Here is a 21,141-nt window from a genome sequence, read left to right as displayed (position 1 = left end):
AATGAAGTTGATTATGTAAAATCATTGATGTCAGGGTTGTCAGCCCCACAGAAATCATCCTTAATTTTCTAAAAACGTCCAAATATTTTGAGCTGTTAATAACGGTAGGTCTTGTAGTTGCATTCAAATAATTGGAATATTATTTGATTCAAGTAAAATCTTCTTCCTGCTAATAATCGCGAAGTAGGCTAAATGCTGAGTACCACAACTAGTTTATAGCATGAGCGACAATAGCATTACAATATCGATTACCTACTCGTTTATGTCATATTGTTTTGAATGGCAATCACTCGTTACGTCCACGACCCAGTGATCATCGAAACGATAACGATGCCTTATCGCTATCCTTATCGGCTGGTACATATATTTCCTACATATCTACTTGTAAATCTATCATAATACAATATTGATAATAATGATAATCCGGCAATCGTGATTCTAATCTTTTAATTACGATCTCCTTTTCGTAGTAACATTTAATAAGATAATGCAATATACAACTGAAGTAGTTCGAACTAGTTTTAATTGGATGCAACTAAATTAATCTCTATGCTGTAATATTTTAAGGGTAACTCACTGACTGCCTCGTTGGTCGAGTGGTAGCAATTGCGATTGCCGGGCAAAGGGTTTCGGGTTCGATTACCCTGTAGGGCTAAGTATTACTGGACATTTTTAAATTCTTCAAAAATTTCTCAGTATTAGCACGGCGCGGCGTCTGAAATTGGGACCGGTATGTGACAATAGGCTCACCCCCCGTTACATGATACTTAAAAAACAATTGGTGAAAAGTAGGTGTTCATTGTACAGTGGCATTACCTGCCATAATGTTCACCTCTGCCTACCCTTCGAGGATAAAAAGCGTGACGTAGCATATTATACTAATAGTACTTTAATCAGTATAAAACCTAAACAGTAGTATACTATCGCGGCTAATCGTTGATGGAGGGTATAAGCAGCTAAAGATAAAGAAATAAAAAAAGAAACATAATAAAGATAGTGGAATCCCCCACGCGACCACCACGTGCTGCCCGAGTGACAACGTAGTGTTGTTTATCTTGGATAATAAAATGTTTTATTGTTATTATTTAATAGAACTTACTAAATACCTCCTGTAATCCTGTCAGGTATGCAGACTTGTGGGAAAACGTGTTGAAGCTATAGCTTCAACACGTTTTTCCACCTATAGGTCATAGTGACAAAATGACTAAAGAATGAGTACCATTTTTGTTTTCCTCAAATTACAGGTATTACTGCTGTAGACGGGAAGCCCTAAGAAACATACCTAATATACATTACGGTTGAGTAATCGACAATGAACGCAGTTTAAAGAAAACAAATTTTCATATAGGTAAGTACTGTTTTGAATTGTCCAAAAAAGCTTAAAATCTAATACATATGTATACGAATAACAGGACATTGCCATGCAACAGCTCTTATCAACAATCAACAAAATTAGTTGCCACTTAGTACCTACGTTTAGGTCTAATCTAAAGCCTATTTTCACGGTTCAATGTGCTAATCAGGCAGGCAACCCTAGTCACGAAGGCATTGCGTGCTCCGTGCCACCGGCGTGCCATGCCGTGGTAATCTTTTATCAAGGCTCCGGTAATATAATCTTTATACGCACCAACTTCTTTGACAATCCGTGCAGGTTGAAAGAACTTTAAACACCGTATAGCCTACATTTGTAAGGATTAATTTATATTTACGGTGTCAGTGATTTTAACCAATTGGAATACGGGTCGTTGTTGTAATAAAATCAATTCAATTTTAAACTCTTTCAGTTTTTATTGTATTTATATTCGGAATTCAACTTCTGAGGAAAACAATCCTTGTAATTTTCCTCTTACTACAAAGGCTTTTACCTTTTTCTCTTAAATATGGACACCATCTATAAATGCGCGATATAAATTTACGATAGAAAAAGTATTAGTTTTAATTAAACGAATCATTCGGCGAGGTTTTTACGCAACTATAACAATGCAAATAAATAAGTCAAGAAGTATCTATTTAGACTAAACATCGGCAATAGTTTGTTCCTCTGTGTAGACTACGTGATTGAACTCTTGTATTGATCGTATTTGGGGACGCTAATGTCACGTCTGCAGTTTGAGTGATGACGGGGCAACTACACTAAACAACACTGATGTAATAACCGCGGACAAAATTTCAGACAGAGGAATAAGTGAATTTAGTTTTAAGGAAAATAAAAAATATATATTTCCTACTGAGCACGTACCATAATTTATTTCCTAAGAATTACATTACGCATGGTCTCGGCAATGTTTATGATGGTAATAACAGCTACAGTTAAAGAAAAAGCAAAGAAAAAGTTAATTCCTTTCCATTAGAAATAGCCCGAAACAAGCATATTGATTGCAGATCTAGTAGTAGACATGTAAACCCTTTATGACAAATGATAAAATACCAGTAAATGCAGTTATATCAGGATCAGGTATGTATCACAACGTAGTGATACTAATGTATGCAAGGCCATAGAGATTACAGTTGCATGTTACATTGCTAAGGTGTAAAACAATAAAGATAACAATGATCACTTAATTGAGGCTATTTGTTCACGTGCTAGTGTCACACTTCATAAACAAACTGTCGATTCCGTAACTAATGGTACAAAATTGTAATGTGAGCGATGAACTAATTTATTTATTTATCTAGAAAAACATGCATAATTTTACAGCTTAAGCCAATACATTATACAGTTAAAATGTTGAAAATTTACAACAAAGAAAAAAGAAATACAATATTTTTAATTACTTAAAACTAATTCATCAGCCATCCATCTTCTCACAAAACCTTAAACATTCACGACATACATCCTTCCATCTCGCTGCGATCAAATCAAGACCAACTAATGACCATGACAAGTATGGACAAAATATTAAAAGTAAATTAGTACTTAATAAATATAACAATGATATTAAAAGGAACAAATAAATGAAAGCAAGTCGTATCATTTTAAAAGAGACGATCGCAGATCACGCAGACGATTCTGCTGGCAGCGAAAACAAAAATACAAAACCTAAACCAATTTCATCATTTGATTACTTAGTCGCGTGTTTTTTTCCAGGGATGGCTCAAGGAAGTTGTCTTATTACATGTGTTGTGATGTACTATTAGCAATTAATTGTGCTTTGACAAATGTTTGTAGTACATGTACGTAAACATTTTTATCTTGAGAATGTCAGAGTATTGTCACCGGTAGGTATCTATTGTTGACATATGATCCCCTCTGTGAACTCTCGGTACACTATTGAACAATGAACGATCGACAAACAACTTTACATCTAGCGCATTGTGCAAAGTGATTCGTGGAACTGCCATCTTTGTTGCGTCTTGCTATTTTAGTCTATTTTCGTCGTACGTTGGAAAAATACTATCGGTTTTATGTATGAATATGTAATGAATGATCTCTTTATCAGCAGTTACATCATACGCATTGATTTATTACGTCGTTCATTTACCATTTACACAGTAACTAAGTATGTTTGTTATAATACCGTGTCGTGATGCACTACTCCTCGCCGTAATACCTCGTCGTCTACAACATTAAATATTTATGGACTAGTTACAATGACCAGTTTCCTTCAGTTTATATTAGTAGTGCTTCGTATCTGAGCACCTACATTTGTTTTAGACTTGGTAACAAAAGGCTCATACAGTAATGAGCTGTCCGCAGTAAAAAAATGCAAATATGTACTGGAATTGGACAATACATGCGAACTAAAGTGAAAGAAATTAGTGAAAATAGAAGCCATTAAATGTAAATATTTTGTACTTTTAATTGATAACCTATATATTAAGTTTAAAAGAAACTACGCGATATTATTTGATACTTTCGACTGTGAAATGGGCAAGTACGTATAGTCATAAGAAGAATTTTGCTCACATAGCTCTTAATCAAATGACAATTACCAACTGTAGACACACCATATAAAAACCAGACATAATAAATAATGGAGATGGTATGGCTGTAGTGAGAAATTCTCCTTTACAATAAGCGTATGCATAATACAAACAAGCTCGACCTTGTCATTACTACGCAGTTTGCACTATGCAATGTGGTCACATATAAACCATTGCCAGTCTAATAGGCACTAATTCTTTGACTACATCTTGTCCTACAAGCTACTTTCAAATGATAATTGGAACTGTGTATAACAAATAAAGGAACAAACAACTTGTTGACTAAAAGAACCTTCAAAGACAAGTTACTTCTGCAAATAACTATTCTAATTTAAGTAAGAACTCCTTTTCAATCAGGTTCACAATACAATTTTAAGTTAAGTACATTGTTTCGTTGGTTCAGTAATGTGAGAGTAATGTAACACCAATATTCAGTCAAAGAGATCAAAAAAGAGAATAACCTTCAGGACAATAACGTAATGCAGTCTGGAGTCGATGAGATGAGTCGACAAGAGTTGATGAAACGCATCAGGAATTTTAGTATCATAATGCTGTTAAAATCATGACTTTGAACCCCATTGCAGTATTGATTGTGAGTCAACAAGATAAAATCTGGCTGATAACATTATTGGAAATTATGTCAAACATTTTATGTAGATTAGTGACATTCACGGAATTGTGATTAGAGAATGTACATACTTTTGTAGTTATTTTCCCAATATTCATGATGAATTTGAGTAGGTAAATAGGAAAGAATCTAACATAGAACAGGAAAAGCGCGAGTACAATTTAATAAACCTTGTAGATAAAAAAACCCACCATGCCATGGTAGTATGTAATCTGTAATAGGCGTAGACTATCCAGACGTTGACATACTACTAAAAAGAAACTTGAAACGCCTTCACAAGTGTTAATCAGTGTAGTTAACACGACTTACTGATATATTTTACTTTTTATAGCTACAGTTTGTTGGCACGACACTGGTTCATTTTGGTTCGAACCCAAATAAAATTAGCATAGCATTCAGACTCGCGTGCTTACGTTCCAGGATCTAAATAACTAGCCAGTTAAACTAATGAACAATCAGACACTTGATTTGTGTGAATGTAAATAGTTGTCCATTACATGCCGTTTGATGTTTAATTGGAATTTTGTATAAAGCATTCAGACAATAATAAATATTACTATTGGAAAAGTTTATTACGCTTCGAAATTAATGGAAACGGACTAACGACGATTAATTTGTGAGTTAAAAAATAACTAAATTAATAATTATGTTTTTCGGCTTACTCACATAAGTATTTGACTAGGAACTCGACTAGTTTCAAGCCATACTAGAGGCTATATTCATGAACAGTAAATCCGCGACACACGACGTGGCGACTGTCTCACTGCTACTGAGTTTAAAACTATAAATTTTCAGTACATTTACTTCGTATTTGGTACCTCATTGGATTGATATTTTTAAGTATTGATTGTTAGTGATAAATAATAGTTAATAGAGGAAATGAGTGACCACTTCACTCCTCACCACTCGAAGATAAGCTGAAGCGCCGTGTGAAGAGTTTCAAGATCACAATTATTATTTAATAAGTCCATAATAATATTTGCGCACGAACTGATGCGATAACTTTTATGATGATATCCAGTTATTTCCACACGGAGTTCAAAATACTTGAGAGAAAATATTTTTTTATGTCAATATTTTGGTATCAGGCGTTCGGCGCGTGCTTGGAACATTTGTAATTACGTCAAACTTTGTGATAGGTGGTACTCGGTACTAGACGTGACCGATGTTGCTATCTCTCGTTATCTGTGCAACAATAAAATTGGTTTATTTTTAATTTGCTCTTTGCCTTGTTTTCTTTTCTTTCTTATTTGGGATCCTGACCTTTGGTGACATCGAATTTTACATTGTTACATCCTTATATTTCGATTCGTGAATAGGCCAAATATCCGGCTTCAAAATATATTGTGTTCTTTTACGTAGTAAATATTCAGTGGAATCTATAGAAGTCATCATAGATTCTGGAAAATACTTGCATTTCATATTCGTATCGATTCGATAGCACAAATACTTAGAAATTCAAAAGACAGGAAAATTATAAGGAGACGTGAAGAAAAGGAAATGAACTTGATAGCATACCTACCAAGACAGAAACGATACCTGAAGAATCATTCCTTCGTCTTTATAAATTCCGCTACAGTTCTCTCAATAAATGCTATCATTTGAAAACCTATCATGTCAAATGGAATGAGAACGTCGTGAAATGAGATTCCACTTTCATTTCCTTCAGCCGGCGCTTCGTTTTCAAAGAGAGCTTGCATAAAAAGTATAAAAACACAGTTTCTATTATACTGAAACACGTTGACATTTTTGGGTCATACTTTCATACTCTGAAAGTATCATCTATGGAAGAGTATTTATAATTGAATTTCTTGGTAAAGTACTTATTGATCGAAGCAAATCGTGGAATGAACTTTATTTCCTTCATACTAACATTTATTACCTAAATAGATTTATAGAGAAAGATAGTCTTTACTGTATCTGGTACAGGGAAACACATTGCAATAAGTAAGTGTGGGTGAGCCATGCTTCGGCACGAATGGAACGGTTCCATGGCCTCACAGAAAACAGACGTGAAACAACGCTTGCGTTGAGTGAGTGAGGTTACCGGAGTACCAATTACACCCCTTCCTAATCCCCGATTCCCCAACAACCCTTAAATTCCTAACGGCCGGCAACCCACTTGTAACACCATTAGGTGATCCGTCTGCTCGTTTACTGGCTTATATCATAAAAAATAATAACTTGGGTCTTCTGAAAGTATATCATCATCAGTGGTAATAGGAGACAAGCGCTGAATAGCTTGGTAATGCTAATGAGACGTTGGTATAATTTGGTATTTCTATGGTTAGTTACTGGTTGTTGCCTCTTCTTGAACACTCAAGGTCGAGTCAGGGTATGTTATCGCGTGTTTATGTAATGCTGCGCAAAACCGAATTACATACGTAGAACGTACATAGTTTTTGTGTTGTTGTATAAAGTTTAATGGAAAATACGAGGACTAGGTTATACGTTGGTTACAAGCATGACAGCCGAGAATTTTATAAAGTTTTTCGGAATGAGTGAATAGTACTATGTAACAGCACGGGATTGGGCGTGGTGTATGTCAAATAATTCACCCTCTATTACGTGGGACTAATACATCATTCTTAGCTACCTAACTAAAATATAAATATGATACTAATCTAGTCAACAGAAGTGGTTAGTAATAGATAATAGTACAGCATAATAAACAGATGTTCAACAATCACAGAGAGGTAAATAAACATCAGCAGTAGGTACATTTCCCACGGCTTATCAATAACGAGAAAGCAATTAATGAGGAATTGTTGTACATAAACCGTTTCCCTAGATAATGTTCAAGGTCTAGTTGTAAGGTTGTCCTATTTTAGAACACAAATAGTGATACCGAGTGGTGCAGGGACATGTCGATTTAATTGAAATACAATTTTACGATAGTTTTAATTCTTTCGTATTTACTGCAATTTGGTCAGCAGTGGGTTGGATGCCAAGAGCTGAAAATTGAACTAAGTAGCGTGAAGCGCGCTATTGGAGAGGCCAATATGGATATTGGACTGTTGGAAAAGTCAATGATGCTTTTCGATTATTCCATTTTGTATTATTCCTCAATGATTTACCTATATTATGTCTATAATTTACCTATATACTGCTGTTGACTTACGCTTACGTTTAAACTGTTTACGTTATATTTAATGTTACATTGTATTCCTGATTGTAGTGGTATGTAAATATTATGCAGCGTTATGATAACAATACTGACCAAGTAATAGTCGTGTAGATTCCATAGTTATTAGTGCATAGGTATCATACATTAAAGAATTATCATTCGTAATATAACTAAATTATGAATACTAAAGAAGTATGAAAGGATAAGGTTGCGCTTCATAGTTTCTGTTTACCAAACTCGAGTTATGTATAGAAGCTACGAAAAAAGTAGTAGTTAAACTAACGAACACTGGCTAATAATAATAAAACACAGATAACAATATAATTACCCCACAGAGGGGTATCGATAAGGATACACGATACCACACAGCGCTATCGATAAACTTACACACAACACTAAAGTATAGATAAATCAAACTACTGCGTAGCTTGGTCTGGCGGATCGTGGCGACTATTATCTATTTGCTGGCGAATAGGTGACTGGGTCAGACAAATTGACTGTTGATATTAGAGCTCCAGATCGGGAGGGGTCCTACGAGAACGCTATTATTGAGATGGCAAGGGGCAATGGCAAGTGGGGATCTAGATGTGAATTGCAAATTGCGTAGTATAGCTTTCTAGGTTAAGCAAGTTTAGAGGATTGATGTGAATGTTAAGTAAGACAAACATTATCTGAGGATCATTAACAGGAACAGTTTATTAACGGAATTAATTTAATAAATCATAACAGATCATTAAAAAAAGAGCTATGATGAATGATAATCCGTCATGATAATAATATATAACCTGTCGATAGGCTTACGATGTAAAATTGTCTCACTACGAATGGCTTGTTAAAATAACGGGTTACGAATAGATGAGGTGTTTAAAATTGGTAAGTACTTACTCTCCAGAAAAAATAAATAATATTCTTCAGGGGACGAATGGGCCCCTCAAAAGTTGCAGGGGACGAGTGGGCACAGGGTGCGAATCTTAGGGGACGAATGGGCTCTGACCCGTATAGATTTCTAGGTTAAGTTAAGAGGAGTGAAGTAAATATTAAGTAAGACAAACATTATCTGAGGATCATTAACAGGACTAGCCTACAATGCCATGACGTCATCTGCAAACATAGAAGACTTATTTATGTCTTTAATACAATGCAACAAATCAAATTTAAATGTCCATCTAGGTAATGATGTGGTTTGTAAACCTCATAACCTGTGTCGCCATTTTATGTAGCAGTATGGGTACGTACAGCGGTCTATGACGTAGACAGAAGACCATCCGACAAGTAAATATTGTCGTTCCTACACCGCAAACCGCAAAGGGTAATGTCACAATGAAGCGTGTAAGTAATCAAATTACAATGTCCTTTGACTTTAATCAATGGACAAGGAAACTGTTATGAATGAGGAACTGAACAGAATGAGTTATGATATATAAAATGGTATTTGAAGGCGAGGATGCACCGACCCCAAGTAGCTTGGGAAAATAGTAGGAAGGACTTGCTTGCAACCAGCCGATGTGGAAGTTATTGGGGAGGCCTATGTTCAGCAATGGACGTCTTGTCTGACATGAAGACGACGAAGCTTCAGAAAGATTAAATTAAGGTTACTGGTAAACTATGTTAAACAAACCACATGAAATGTTAATAGGTAGTATACTTTACCATACGACACGACAGTTCAAATGTTTAGAAAGGACATATCACAGTAACTACGTCACTATTTACGTTTGGTACAGTTCTACGAATGCGTGAGCAGTAAGCAGAATCTCGCTTGATACTATGTAATCAACGCGTCTTTGTATTAAACTGACGAGAGGGAAGAGCAATGGACTCGCAATGAAAGGATCGTTATCCCATAGTCTTTTCTCAACATCCTATGACTCAGAACTAGCAATTTTATTTCTATACTATTCGCGCAGTAATTCCTTGTCAGTGCTCTTGAATTATTCACATATTTCACCACCTCTATGTATCTAACGGTACTCGAAATAACAGAGCGAAGTGCAATGCATTATTCAAACAGCTCAATGAAAATAACGATTATTTTTAAAGCACTCCAGAACGTGGAAATCTCAACTATAAATGTTTACTATGTAAGTACAATTTCACACAATGTTTTAATTCCGCTCGTGTTTATTTAACGAGAATCATTGTTGCTTTTACGATCGTTTCAAAATAATGATATTTTATGTAATTTTTTCTATATGTACTTTACGCTACTGAGAATATTAAAACTGGTTATATATGTTGGTTCTTAGAATCGTAGAGATTAAACAAAATAGAGAACTTACATAAATGAAACAGTGTTCTTCATGTGACTGTATGTAATGTAATGTCGTTGCAACCAGCAGCCATGATAATCATAATCATTATTCAAAATTGCAGCATTTACATTCTAGGTGGTTAAGTTTATTTGCTTATCATTGCTACTCACACAAGGAAATAGGTGTTAGAATTAAAATAACTGTGCATTTAAATGAGTACGTACAGTACATTCTGCAAAATCAACACCTTTTTGCTACATTATGTAAGAAAAAGGTTGTACACTACCTATTAAGATGTTAGGAGTACCTATCATGGTATCTCTTATACATATATCTCTCTTATACAAGATGACTTGTAATTCGACGTATTCCTCTCAGGAGGTGATAATAAAACTAATTTCCTACAAAATGATTCTGGACACTCTTACAATAGAGCTCCTATCGGGTCATATGGGTACATATCCATGTAGCATGTGGTTTATTTTCTATCCGCTACATATAAACACTATAAATCAGAAATAAGATCATACCGAAATTAACGTATATTGGCAATCACACCGAATCGAAAATATTCGAGAAATCTTGCTCATCTTTTTGAAAATATGTGAGGTTCCTTGATGGTCATACAAACAACTGTTCCAGCCCATTTTCCCGATATATTTCCCACGCTGGAGAACGGTTTTGTTTCAGTTTGTCATGTCGTATCGATTTTCCGTTCCGACCATCTGGCTAGATGCCAAGCGTAAGGCTGTGGGTAGAATTGTTCTTGTACCGATTGGCTGCTTGCCAAAACTCAAAAACTTTAGACTTTTAATCAATTAAATTGATGTTAGGGCTTAGCTCTTCCGACAGCGACAAACGAGCGAAATTGTAGAATATTTTTTGTCAAAATGACGTAGGTTAATCGTTATTAATTGCAAAATACGCGAATCTGTGGTGTTCAATTTCTTTTAATTGGTTTTTCTATCGTTCGATGCAGTTGTTTAAAGACTGTAATAGTCATACAAAGCCTTTTATTTATTGTCTACATAAAGTTGATTCAATGTCAGTCATCATGGTGGATAAGTAAACAGGAGTTGTCAGGCCGATGTAAGACAAGAAATTATCCGTAGAATTCAAAATAGTTTTACTTTGATCACGGTCCGTAAACAGACAGCAGTGTACAGAATGAGACCATTACTCCGGTTTCAGAAACGATCGATAATTACAATCATTCGTCTCAGTACTAACTAGAAATACCACTGAAACTAGTGCATTAGTGACGCATTGTTCAGCTCTGACCCCGATGAGATTTGAAGTCTTTGCGTAAAATGCCTTCGACAATAACCTCATTGGCTTGTTGCCCGATGAGTATCAAAATATGGAAATAGTAAAATTACACTTTCGGGGGTTCCCGAAGAGTTTCGAGCCACACCGGGGCCCATAATTATGATTATTAAGATTCGTTCAGACATTATGCAATTATTATACAAAATATTTATTGATGAGTGGTGTTCATTATTTTCTTTACTTAACTATAGGTTTTCTTACCTGAGCTGAGCACAGTAGAACTGATGCGGTATAGCAGTTAGCACTCCCGCGCCGTCACCGGTGTCGTTGTCGCATGCGCACGCGCCACGGTGCTCCATGCGCTTTGCGAGCGTCTCTGCATCTCGGACGATCTAGATGAAAATGAGAAATATTATTGAATGAAGTTTGAATACGTAACTTCCTACTTTCTTTTCCAATTAGGTTTCAATACCAATATCTGTAGGCATTCTTTATTAAAAAAAAGTAATAATGGAGCTGGTTATTATCGATTTGTAGTAAAAAAATCTTCCGTGTGAAAAATCTTAATCACACCGTGTGCAGTTCAATTATCTCATATTAAACGCTATATTGATAAACGACAAAATAAAATAGATGATGATAACACGAATACAATCTATCAGTGCCGAAGTTCAAATTCTTGTTTGTCTGTCGTTTCCGAGGCGTCATATTGTTAACCGAAAATGACGAAGCCGTATGACGTAAATTGTTTCTTATACAATACTGTGTCTGAAGCTAATTAGAATTATCCTTTTGAAAGGCATAAGGTTATGTAGAGGCTCTTATTTTATTAATTCTCACATTTGCGATGCTAAAGGTGCATATTATAACCAGAGATGTGCTATGCTACGTTGCTATAGATGCGTTTGACTTCCATCAATCATATTCATTGGTACACATAGCTTAGTACTGGTGGAAACGGACTCAGCTAAGTTATGTTTTTTTTATATGGAAAGATGCGTGCTAAGGATGGCTTCCAAACTATCGATGAAACAGTGGAAAAACACCCTAAAACTGGTGAAAAACAATTTCGCGACGGCATTTCTGTGACGTTACTAACGTCTAATGTACAGAATGCTCAAGGATCATCCACAGTCGTGGAGACGCATATTTACGACGCATTCTTCACATATTATTACCGTACAATTTTACGATTATTCAGTCCAAAGTTCTCTTTATATTTTAAAACCGAGTGCCTGTAAAACGATTGTCGCGCCACGCCAATTTCGGTGAACTTCCTAACTATTAAATTGGTTATTTTAAGGTCTATAAAATACATGTTTTGTTGCCAAGAAAAATGCCATAAATGCAGTGCTTTTGAAAAGCTTCCAGATAATGCTGTAAAAACGCATATTACTGCAAAAAGGATTGGCACTCTTGACCGAATATATTATTATGGTTATAGATGCCAAATATCAAGTTTGCATAATAAAATAGGCTCATTCTTCTTGATTTTCTCCAAACCAATTTTGCTTTTAGCACTTCTATCAAAATTATTTAGTACCTATATCGCCTGAATAACGTCTCGCTTTGGTTCCAATTTGGGCGTATAGACAGACTAATTGGAAGCGTATGGCTTGAAAGGGTTGACGGTATCTAGTTATTGATGTCCATAGATGGTGGAGACAGCTCTCAGGCCAAATTAATTAACGTTACTAGGCAACGGATAGGGGCTCTGTGTTATATTATGTCATAGGTATATTCTAGATCGATTGGGCTTCGACTTAGGGCCTCTTTGTGTGTCTAGCTGGGGTTCGAACCTAATAACTGTCTAGTATATTAATATTTGTAACATGAAACATGGATTTAACAAAGCTTATGAACGGTCTTAAGCCTCGTAACTAAAGTTATAAGTTTATAACACATTGTTTCTCTTAAGAACTGAAATAAAACAACGTGACCAACGCAACAGAACTGAAACTTTACAAAACATTCTTTTAAAATAGAATGTGAATAGAAAACGGTACAACGGTTTTATTTTTAAAACAAAAGAAAGTTTTTGTGCCATAGTGTACGTAAGTTGAGGATCCTATTTCTGGAGTTGAAATATTTGAAGGCTTCGACTTTTTTGTTGAAGAGTTATTCTAGAAATAGAAAGGGATTGGTAAGGGTTGGTTATTCACCGGAGCTGCGGACTACCTAGCGGGTTTACCGGGGCTCCGGCTCGAAAAGCAGGAGTAGGAACGGGGTGGTTTTTAGTCAGTAAGAGTCTGACACTCCCTCTTGCCTCACCCAAGGCGGGAGAAGTCATTGGATGATTTTTCCCCCACAAAAAAGGGTTGGTTATTCAATGGTGTACTTACTTTATGGGTACGTTTTCCGTCGATAGCAACTACAAAACCAACACCGCAAGCCTCGTGCTCGTTCTGTGGGTCGTACAAGCCTTGCTTGGGCGGCCCTTCCCACTCCATACCTGGGGAAAGATGAAAATATGTTTTTAAAGATATTTCAGATAGCAAACATTGTTTAAAGATCAAATTGGAAATGCCTTAAGGTCACTACTAGTACTAATATTAACTAGAGATAAACTTTTTGACGGTGCAGTAACTATGTAATAAGTGTGTCATATAGTGCCCTATTATAGAACACGAATCTATTGCTCAAAATACAGGTGTACAATCAAAAATCAAGTGTACTAGAGCCTATAGATTAGCAGAAAATAATTTAGATCTTATCGTGAGACATACAAAATTAACAAAAAATTACGGTTTACACACATTTAGATCCTTTTTGGGCAGGTTCATAATAAAACTATGTATTACGTTAGTTCATTCAAATATCAACTAGACAATACTATATTTTTGTTAAGTCATTCATAACAATAGTTTACAGCTTACATTCATTACACGGCATGGCGTGCAAACTTGCAATGGTCAAGTACGAAGGTTCAAGGAGGTTTAAATAAAAAAACCTATTTCGCCTTGTCCTAGAAATGTGAAGTTCATCGACTTTGCTATTTATTACATATAAATAAACGACTGAATCCGGTTTAACTAGCGTGTTTATGAACGGAGTTTTCATCCGATAAAGCTAGATTATAGCTTGTGAATAGAACAATTTCTGGTTTAATGATGTTAATGGTTTATGCTTGCTGTCTTTCAGTGCAGTTTGATGTGCATGACTGTCCCGATTTGCTTTTAGATTTTAGTAAAGATAAATTTGAAATTGCTGGTTTAAGATTTTAGATTTGAGCTGGGGTTTTTTACTTTTACTTTAGTTACTATAAATAAATGAACTGATTATTGTCTTGTAAAATTGTTTAGCCACACAATCAAATTGAAATGCTTTGAATGAAAACGTGTCGAACCTTTTTCAAATATAGCTGTATATCACATAAATACGTCGATTCGGTACACAAACAAGGTCTTACGAATTCTATTTCCACAAGGACATACACGAGTAGGTATATGTCCATCTTATGACGGAATATTTAGATGTATGTTTCATAACTCTTTTTCAGATATAGCTGTATACCACATAAATACGTCGATTCGGTACACAAACAAGGTCTTACGAATTCTATTTCCACAAGGGCATACACGACTTGGTATATGTCCATCTTAATCGGAATATTTAGATATGTTACATAAGTTTCAGTAAAACTAATTCAGTTTGTCTTCAATAATATTTATCGACTTGTTATTATATCGGGCTATTGGCATTTATTTTGTACAGAACGTCGGTAATAACCGCAAATAATTTCAGGACTAAATACCTAACCAGTAAATTAAATAATATACTAATTTTAATCGTATTTTAGGTATTAAAAGTACAGGAAAATGAATATGGCTATCTATACTATATAGGTAAAACCCAAAACGTACGTAACGTACGTAACAAACGTAAACATACACATAAGGTGGAATTTGTGCGCAAAAGTTGAGATTAGCTGGACCTATTTTGGTAAATCTTTTAAGAACTGTGTGTTGGTAAGGTTCAGGTTGGTAAGGGCATAGACTTTTAGTGTCCTTTTGAAGACGATCACTTGAAAATACATATTATAACTATCTACCTAACCAGAGAAAAAGAAATTACGTGTTGGACTTACATTAGACTCAAATAGAGATATAAATAATTAATTTTGTCAAGGAAAGGAAATTTCCTTCAATGAGTAACTACATTAAAGGCTTATTTGCAATGGAAATTGATATTATTTAATAACTATTGTTAGGAAAGTTTTCCTCGAGGAAAAAAATGACTACCTACATGACATCACACTCGCTCGAAGGTGTAGTACCTATTTACCTACTTTTCACCAGTCATGTTAATAGGAACACTTAACTAGTTATACCAATTAAAGCTCCTGTCTAAATATTACTTAAATTAATGGCTGAAAAACATTAATAACAATTTTCAAATGATCAATTTATAAGCATTTTTTTGCAATTACATTATCTATGAATAGAACATGTTATGTATGTTATGTGTATAGTCAAATCATCCAATCTTACGGACTGACGACGTAATATCGTCAAGGCACTACTCAAATCACAATGCACACACGAATGACAATGATTGATAGGGCTATTACTCTCTATAAGTCTACAGTAACGACTTTATTTCGTTGTAACATGAGTGGTTTTTGTGAAGCAAATATTTGCAATATGCAATGATTGTACTTAGGTCTTATAAATTAGGCGATGGAAAACTTTTCACCTGCATTGATAAATAATAAGAATGACACATTAACAGACAGTTATTCCCCGAGATTAAGATTGATAATATATTAATTAATAAATACTCGTAATTCGTAGGTTATTCCCACGATCCGTGATTGATATATCTTTAATTACCTATTTAAATTAATTATTTTACTGTGCTCTTTCTTGGTAAACAATTTCTTTCTCAAAGATCTTTCCTTATTAGTTAGTCCTCGGCATTGAGTTTTAATTAGATACATGTCTGAGATGGTGTATCATATTCTCCATAGTGTGTGTTGTAACTGCAATAATGATGCTCTCCACGAACTGGTAATTTGGGTGTCGGGTTATAAATACGTTTAATATTTTTCATCAAGCATTACCTCTAACATTTCAGTTACCTAACTTTTAATACGATTCCTGAAACCTCTGGAGGCCTCCTACGTTTGTACAGCAGTGATCGTTTTTTAATGATCATGAAGCCCTTTGCACTATTTGACTTCTATTTCTTATATCAACTGCAATATTTAAATGTCTAGGTACAATTATGTATAATGTAGACTTTGACCGCGGTATGGCACGCGATTGTTATCTAAAAGATAGCAATATAGCAGCGATAAAACATGAATTTTATAATAAGCTACTTAGTGCATAATCCATGAATGACATGCAAATTGCAGTTATTTGGTACAAGGACGAGCTAGTGCATCCTTCAGTCTAGACTATGTCTATGTAAGAGGGTTTATTTAGAACCAAAAAGGCCAAGTTTTTTGGTACAGAAAAGGCAGAAGGACTAAAAATTAAGAAAAACCCTCACATCTCTAGAGGTGTCAACTCGAGCCGAAATATGGCTAGTCTAGCTGAATTGGAAGCCGAAGACTAAGGGTAGGTAACTATTATACATCTATATAATTTCTTATCGAAAATACAATCACAACGCAAGCAATGTTACACATCGGTTTTCTGTGAGGCCGTGGTATCACTCCGGTCGAGCCGGCCCATTTGTGCCAAAGCATGGCTCTCCTACACTTAAAATTTTCTTTAGTTCAGTAAGTTCACTAGAAAAAATATAATCTCCAATATCCATTTCGGTGGACGCGTCCGCCTGCGTAGTACCGCAGTTTTTCCAGTACGTGTCTGTAGGGCCGGTCGGAGAGATCCAATGGGAAGTAGATAAGAAACGATACTTATGTAACTCATGACGTCACATGGAATCATCGCGAACAACGGACTTTGGACCGAATTATTTCGGCTTGTTAGCTTTAGTTAGTTATAGTTTTTGTTAAGAATTTAAGATTGCATTTTAATCGTGCAATTGCATGGGGAATGATTAGGTACTTTTTTATTATTAATCAGTCTTTTTTGTTGTAACTGCAGTTTTTTTTAAAACAAAACAATCAAATGAAATAATAGATATTTAAATAGGTAGGTATAATATTTAACTTATAGCTATATAGGTCAGACAAAGGGCGATAAAACAAGAATAAATCTTTATTATTTAATCTTTTATCACCCTATTAATTTTAACACATGGCTTTTTAGCTTTTTTGCCTCAGACAGACAACCTGCGAGAGCTCAGTCTGACAAGTTAAAATAAATGGTAACATAAGTAGTTCCTTCTTTATTGTATTGCAGTAAATACAACCCAAAGAACTGAATAACTTTACAATGGTAAAGACAACTTTTCAACTTTTTATACTAAATAATTGATAAACCAAACATACAAAATGTGTATTGTAATTAAATTATCACTAGAACTGATCTAAATAATGTAAATTGAAAGCTATTGCCACATTGTTTAAGTAGGAAATTTCCTCTGCCCTTTTGTATAGAAGAAACAGTGCATTGTCCAGGTGACCAAAAGTAGAATGTAGCTTCCTTATATTGAGTTGACTATCTTATATTATATGGCTCGCACCAATTGGAGGAACTACCTAAACAATATACACTAATATATGAAGCTGAAGAGTGTGTTTGATCCCTAATCTCCCGAACTAATGGTGCGAGTTTAATCATGATTATTTTTGTGTTGAGTAGTGCATTAATTGAAGAAGGCTTATAAAATATTCGCTATGACCAATAGGAGCTAAGCAGCGGATGAAACCACACGGAGTAGCTAGTATTTTATACATAATGAATTTATTTTACCATCATTTGATTGATGATAGTAATTGGAACACCTCGGAAACCTATGCCCAACTCAATTAAAAATATAAACTCAAAGTAATGTGTTTTATCTATTCTAAAAAATAACCAATTTATCATTTCTATAATTATTTGACCGACAGCACCAACAAGAGAATCTATTGAATAATTGATTACAAAATTATACTAGTTAGCTTTTTTATCTCCGGTAATATTGTAACACCAAGGGCATGATCAATATTTACATAAGCAAACATTTACATTATAATCATTACCCAATTTCAAGTGCAAATGAAAGCCAGACAGATAGTCTAGTTACTCATGTACTTAATTATTAAACATAGACATCTTAATCCAAGTTTATTGTATAAAGGAGACATCTTAATATAATTAAGTTTTTAATTACCTACTATTATGTCTGGGCTTTATCTTAATAACTTTAATTTTGTGTCATAAAACCATTGTAGGATTTTAGGTTGAGGTCAATTGAGGTTTTTTTTTCATGCTTGCTAGATGAATCACTGAATGAGACACTAAGAGGCTGTATGGTATAATTAAATTTTTATTATCTGTAGTCTAGTAAGATTATTTTTCGTTTGTCATTATTTTCCAATATGAAGGAAGTAGAATAAATATTATTTATTAACAACATTGCATAATAATTCTTATTATTACTTATGATATAATAATATTATGAATGCCAGTCATTGAAACAGGAAAAAACAGCAAAGGGCTAAAAGGTTACTGTGATACAATGATTAATGGACCCAGTTAACAATATCAGAGACATTTATTATAAAGGCTCCATACTAACTAAAAATATTAGTAATTAATATTCATAAAAGGAGGTTTGCAATTGACAGATCATTGACCGGCCAAATCTCAGGTCATTGCCGGCGCTACAAGACCGGTTGACATCACGCAGAAAAAAAGATTCTGGTACAAATGGAATTTATTCAAAAATAGAATTTAAGCTGATTACAAAATTAGAAACCACAGATGGTCTATTGTTTATGTTAAATCCAATAAGATTAGCGATTATTTATTGATCGTTTTATTTCATGAATGATTGCTTTTGTCACTCATAATTTCATTCAATTATAAATACGTAATTGATTTTCGCTATCGATGTAGGTACTAGTAAAAATATATTGCAGTCAGATGCTGAATAATTTACGAAGACCGTGCGCAATCCTCAGTCGGATAACATCAGGAAAAAAATCCGGGAAATACTTGTATGTCGCAGTAAAATGTATGTAATAAATTATTTGCTGATTAAGCTGAGACTTTAACCGCTAACACAGATTTTTCAACACGTATGCATTACACGTGGAAGACCAACTGGTCGCGAAAGCAGTGCCAGACATAGTCCGTGAAAAAATCTAAAGAATGAAACAAAAAATCCCTTACCTCAAAGTACGTTCGGTAAATTTAATGAACTGTCCCGCCTACAACACAACTTAACGCTCTCACTTTCACACACAAATGTTATCAAATAACAACAAATGTGCTGGATTGTGAATTAGATCAATTATTGTGACACTGAAAATACCGGTGATCCCGTAGTGACCGCTCTACAGACGACTACGACAACCGGCGGAACGCGAGCGACTGAATGAATGAGCGAATAAGCGAGCGCGACTGCGAGCCGTGCGGAGCGATTGATTTGAACGTGAACTAATTGAAGCACGAACCAATCTCGGACGGGATTGGCTGATGATCGAAGTACAGTTCAACTATGAAACGTCTTGATTGGTCAGAGTAAAAAGCAGTGTTGCTATAAAATATTGATAATTCGTAGAATTCTTATTATTATATTCCTGAATTGTTGATAATAAAACAATTTCAAAATACTGTATGCAATTGTTACTTAATTTTATCTTAATCTCCAAAAATGCGCAATTAAGATACATAATTTGGATTAAGGACTTAAATAACGAAGGAAAAATTAATATATTTACATGCACGGGTACATAAGTACTCAAGCTTTTACCCCATGGAGGTCAGCAGATATTAAGATATTTGTATAGTTCTTGAGCATGAAAGCTTATAATATAAATTCATATTATTTTGTGAGTCCCATCATCCCATGTAATACAGTGGTAAAGCGTGATTGCCACAATGCCACATTATATTTTTGGGTTCACCGATCTACCTGTTATTATCCTTATTATCAATTATGTTTTTAGAATAAATAATTGTATTAATCTTGAGACTGTATTCAACTAGTGTTAGATTTTTTCTTTTGATCATAAAAGTATAATTATTTAGTTGAGTATGAACTGGCAACACTAAACTGCCTTAAATTACTCACTAAATTACTAAAATTAAACTGCTTTTTGTTCCGCAAAGTCTAATTATTGTACAATACCTATTAAATATTAAATATGTTTTAGCATTGCAATTAAAGTTCATAACAAAAGGACATCGTAATTATTGATGTACACGAGCTTAGAGTTAACATGATAACGCGACTCTTATGTGAACTATTTTTTTTTTCTATAAACTATGTACTCATGATGTATCTATTTTTTAGCAGATGCTAAAAATACCTCAATACGCAATAGTTAGTAAAACAAAAAGTTAGTAAACATAAGTTTACAAGAATTATATCCACGCACTTATTTCTTTAGAATTCCTTACACATTTGAACGCCTGGCTAAAGTATCATAGCTATCAATCTCGAAAATGTAACTTAGGAACCTGAGAGGTACCGGTATCGATTAGGTCAATGGAGCTACCAGATTTAACGTAGCAACTTAAAAATTAGTAACCATTTATAATCGTCATGTCATTATAAAACTAACTCTGAATCGTTTTTTTTAAAACGTAGCCTCACTAGAATTTACGAAAATGAAAAATTTATTTTAGTAAAACTTAACGTTGTAGATTTTCTCTAAGTTATAGAGCTACGTTGATGGTTTTAAGTTTTTAACTAGTATAGGTACTTACCTACCTAACTGTGTAAACATACATTTCACTACCGTGAATATATTATTTTAGGTACCATTCATTCACCATCATTATTATCCGATATCGAGCTGCACCTAAATCACAATAAAATTACGAAGTGTTGAAATTAGCGGGCTACCCTGGAATATTCACCTTGTACTCCGT

At 34.5% G+C, this 21,141-nt stretch overlaps 1 protein-coding gene across 1 annotated transcript in view; it reads right to left on the bottom strand.

Annotated features, from left to right (window-relative positions):
• LOC118262156 (uncharacterized) overlaps positions 1–19,658 on the bottom strand; it is a 51,088-nt gene extending 31,430 nt beyond the window's left edge. Inside the window, exons 1-3 of the mRNA XM_035573318.2 lie at positions 19,435–19,658; positions 13,543–13,652; positions 11,462–11,592 (exon numbers count right to left, since the gene is read on the bottom strand). Coding sequence (XP_035429211.2) covers positions 11,462–11,592; positions 13,543–13,650 — 239 coding nt within the window. The 5' untranslated portion in view covers positions 13,651–13,652; positions 19,435–19,658. The remainder of the gene's footprint in view (positions 1–11,461; positions 11,593–13,542; positions 13,653–19,434) is intronic.
• Between the last annotated feature and the right edge of the window lie 1,483 nt (positions 19,659–21,141).

The sequence above is a fragment of the Spodoptera frugiperda genome, chromosome 20, assembly GCF_023101765.2.
Source record: "Spodoptera frugiperda isolate SF20-4 chromosome 20, AGI-APGP_CSIRO_Sfru_2.0, whole genome shotgun sequence".
NCBI lineage: Eukaryota > Metazoa > Arthropoda > Insecta > Lepidoptera > Noctuidae > Spodoptera > Spodoptera frugiperda.
The sequence above is the reverse complement of the archived record's forward strand: the minus strand, read 5'-3'. Positions and strand labels throughout refer to the sequence as shown.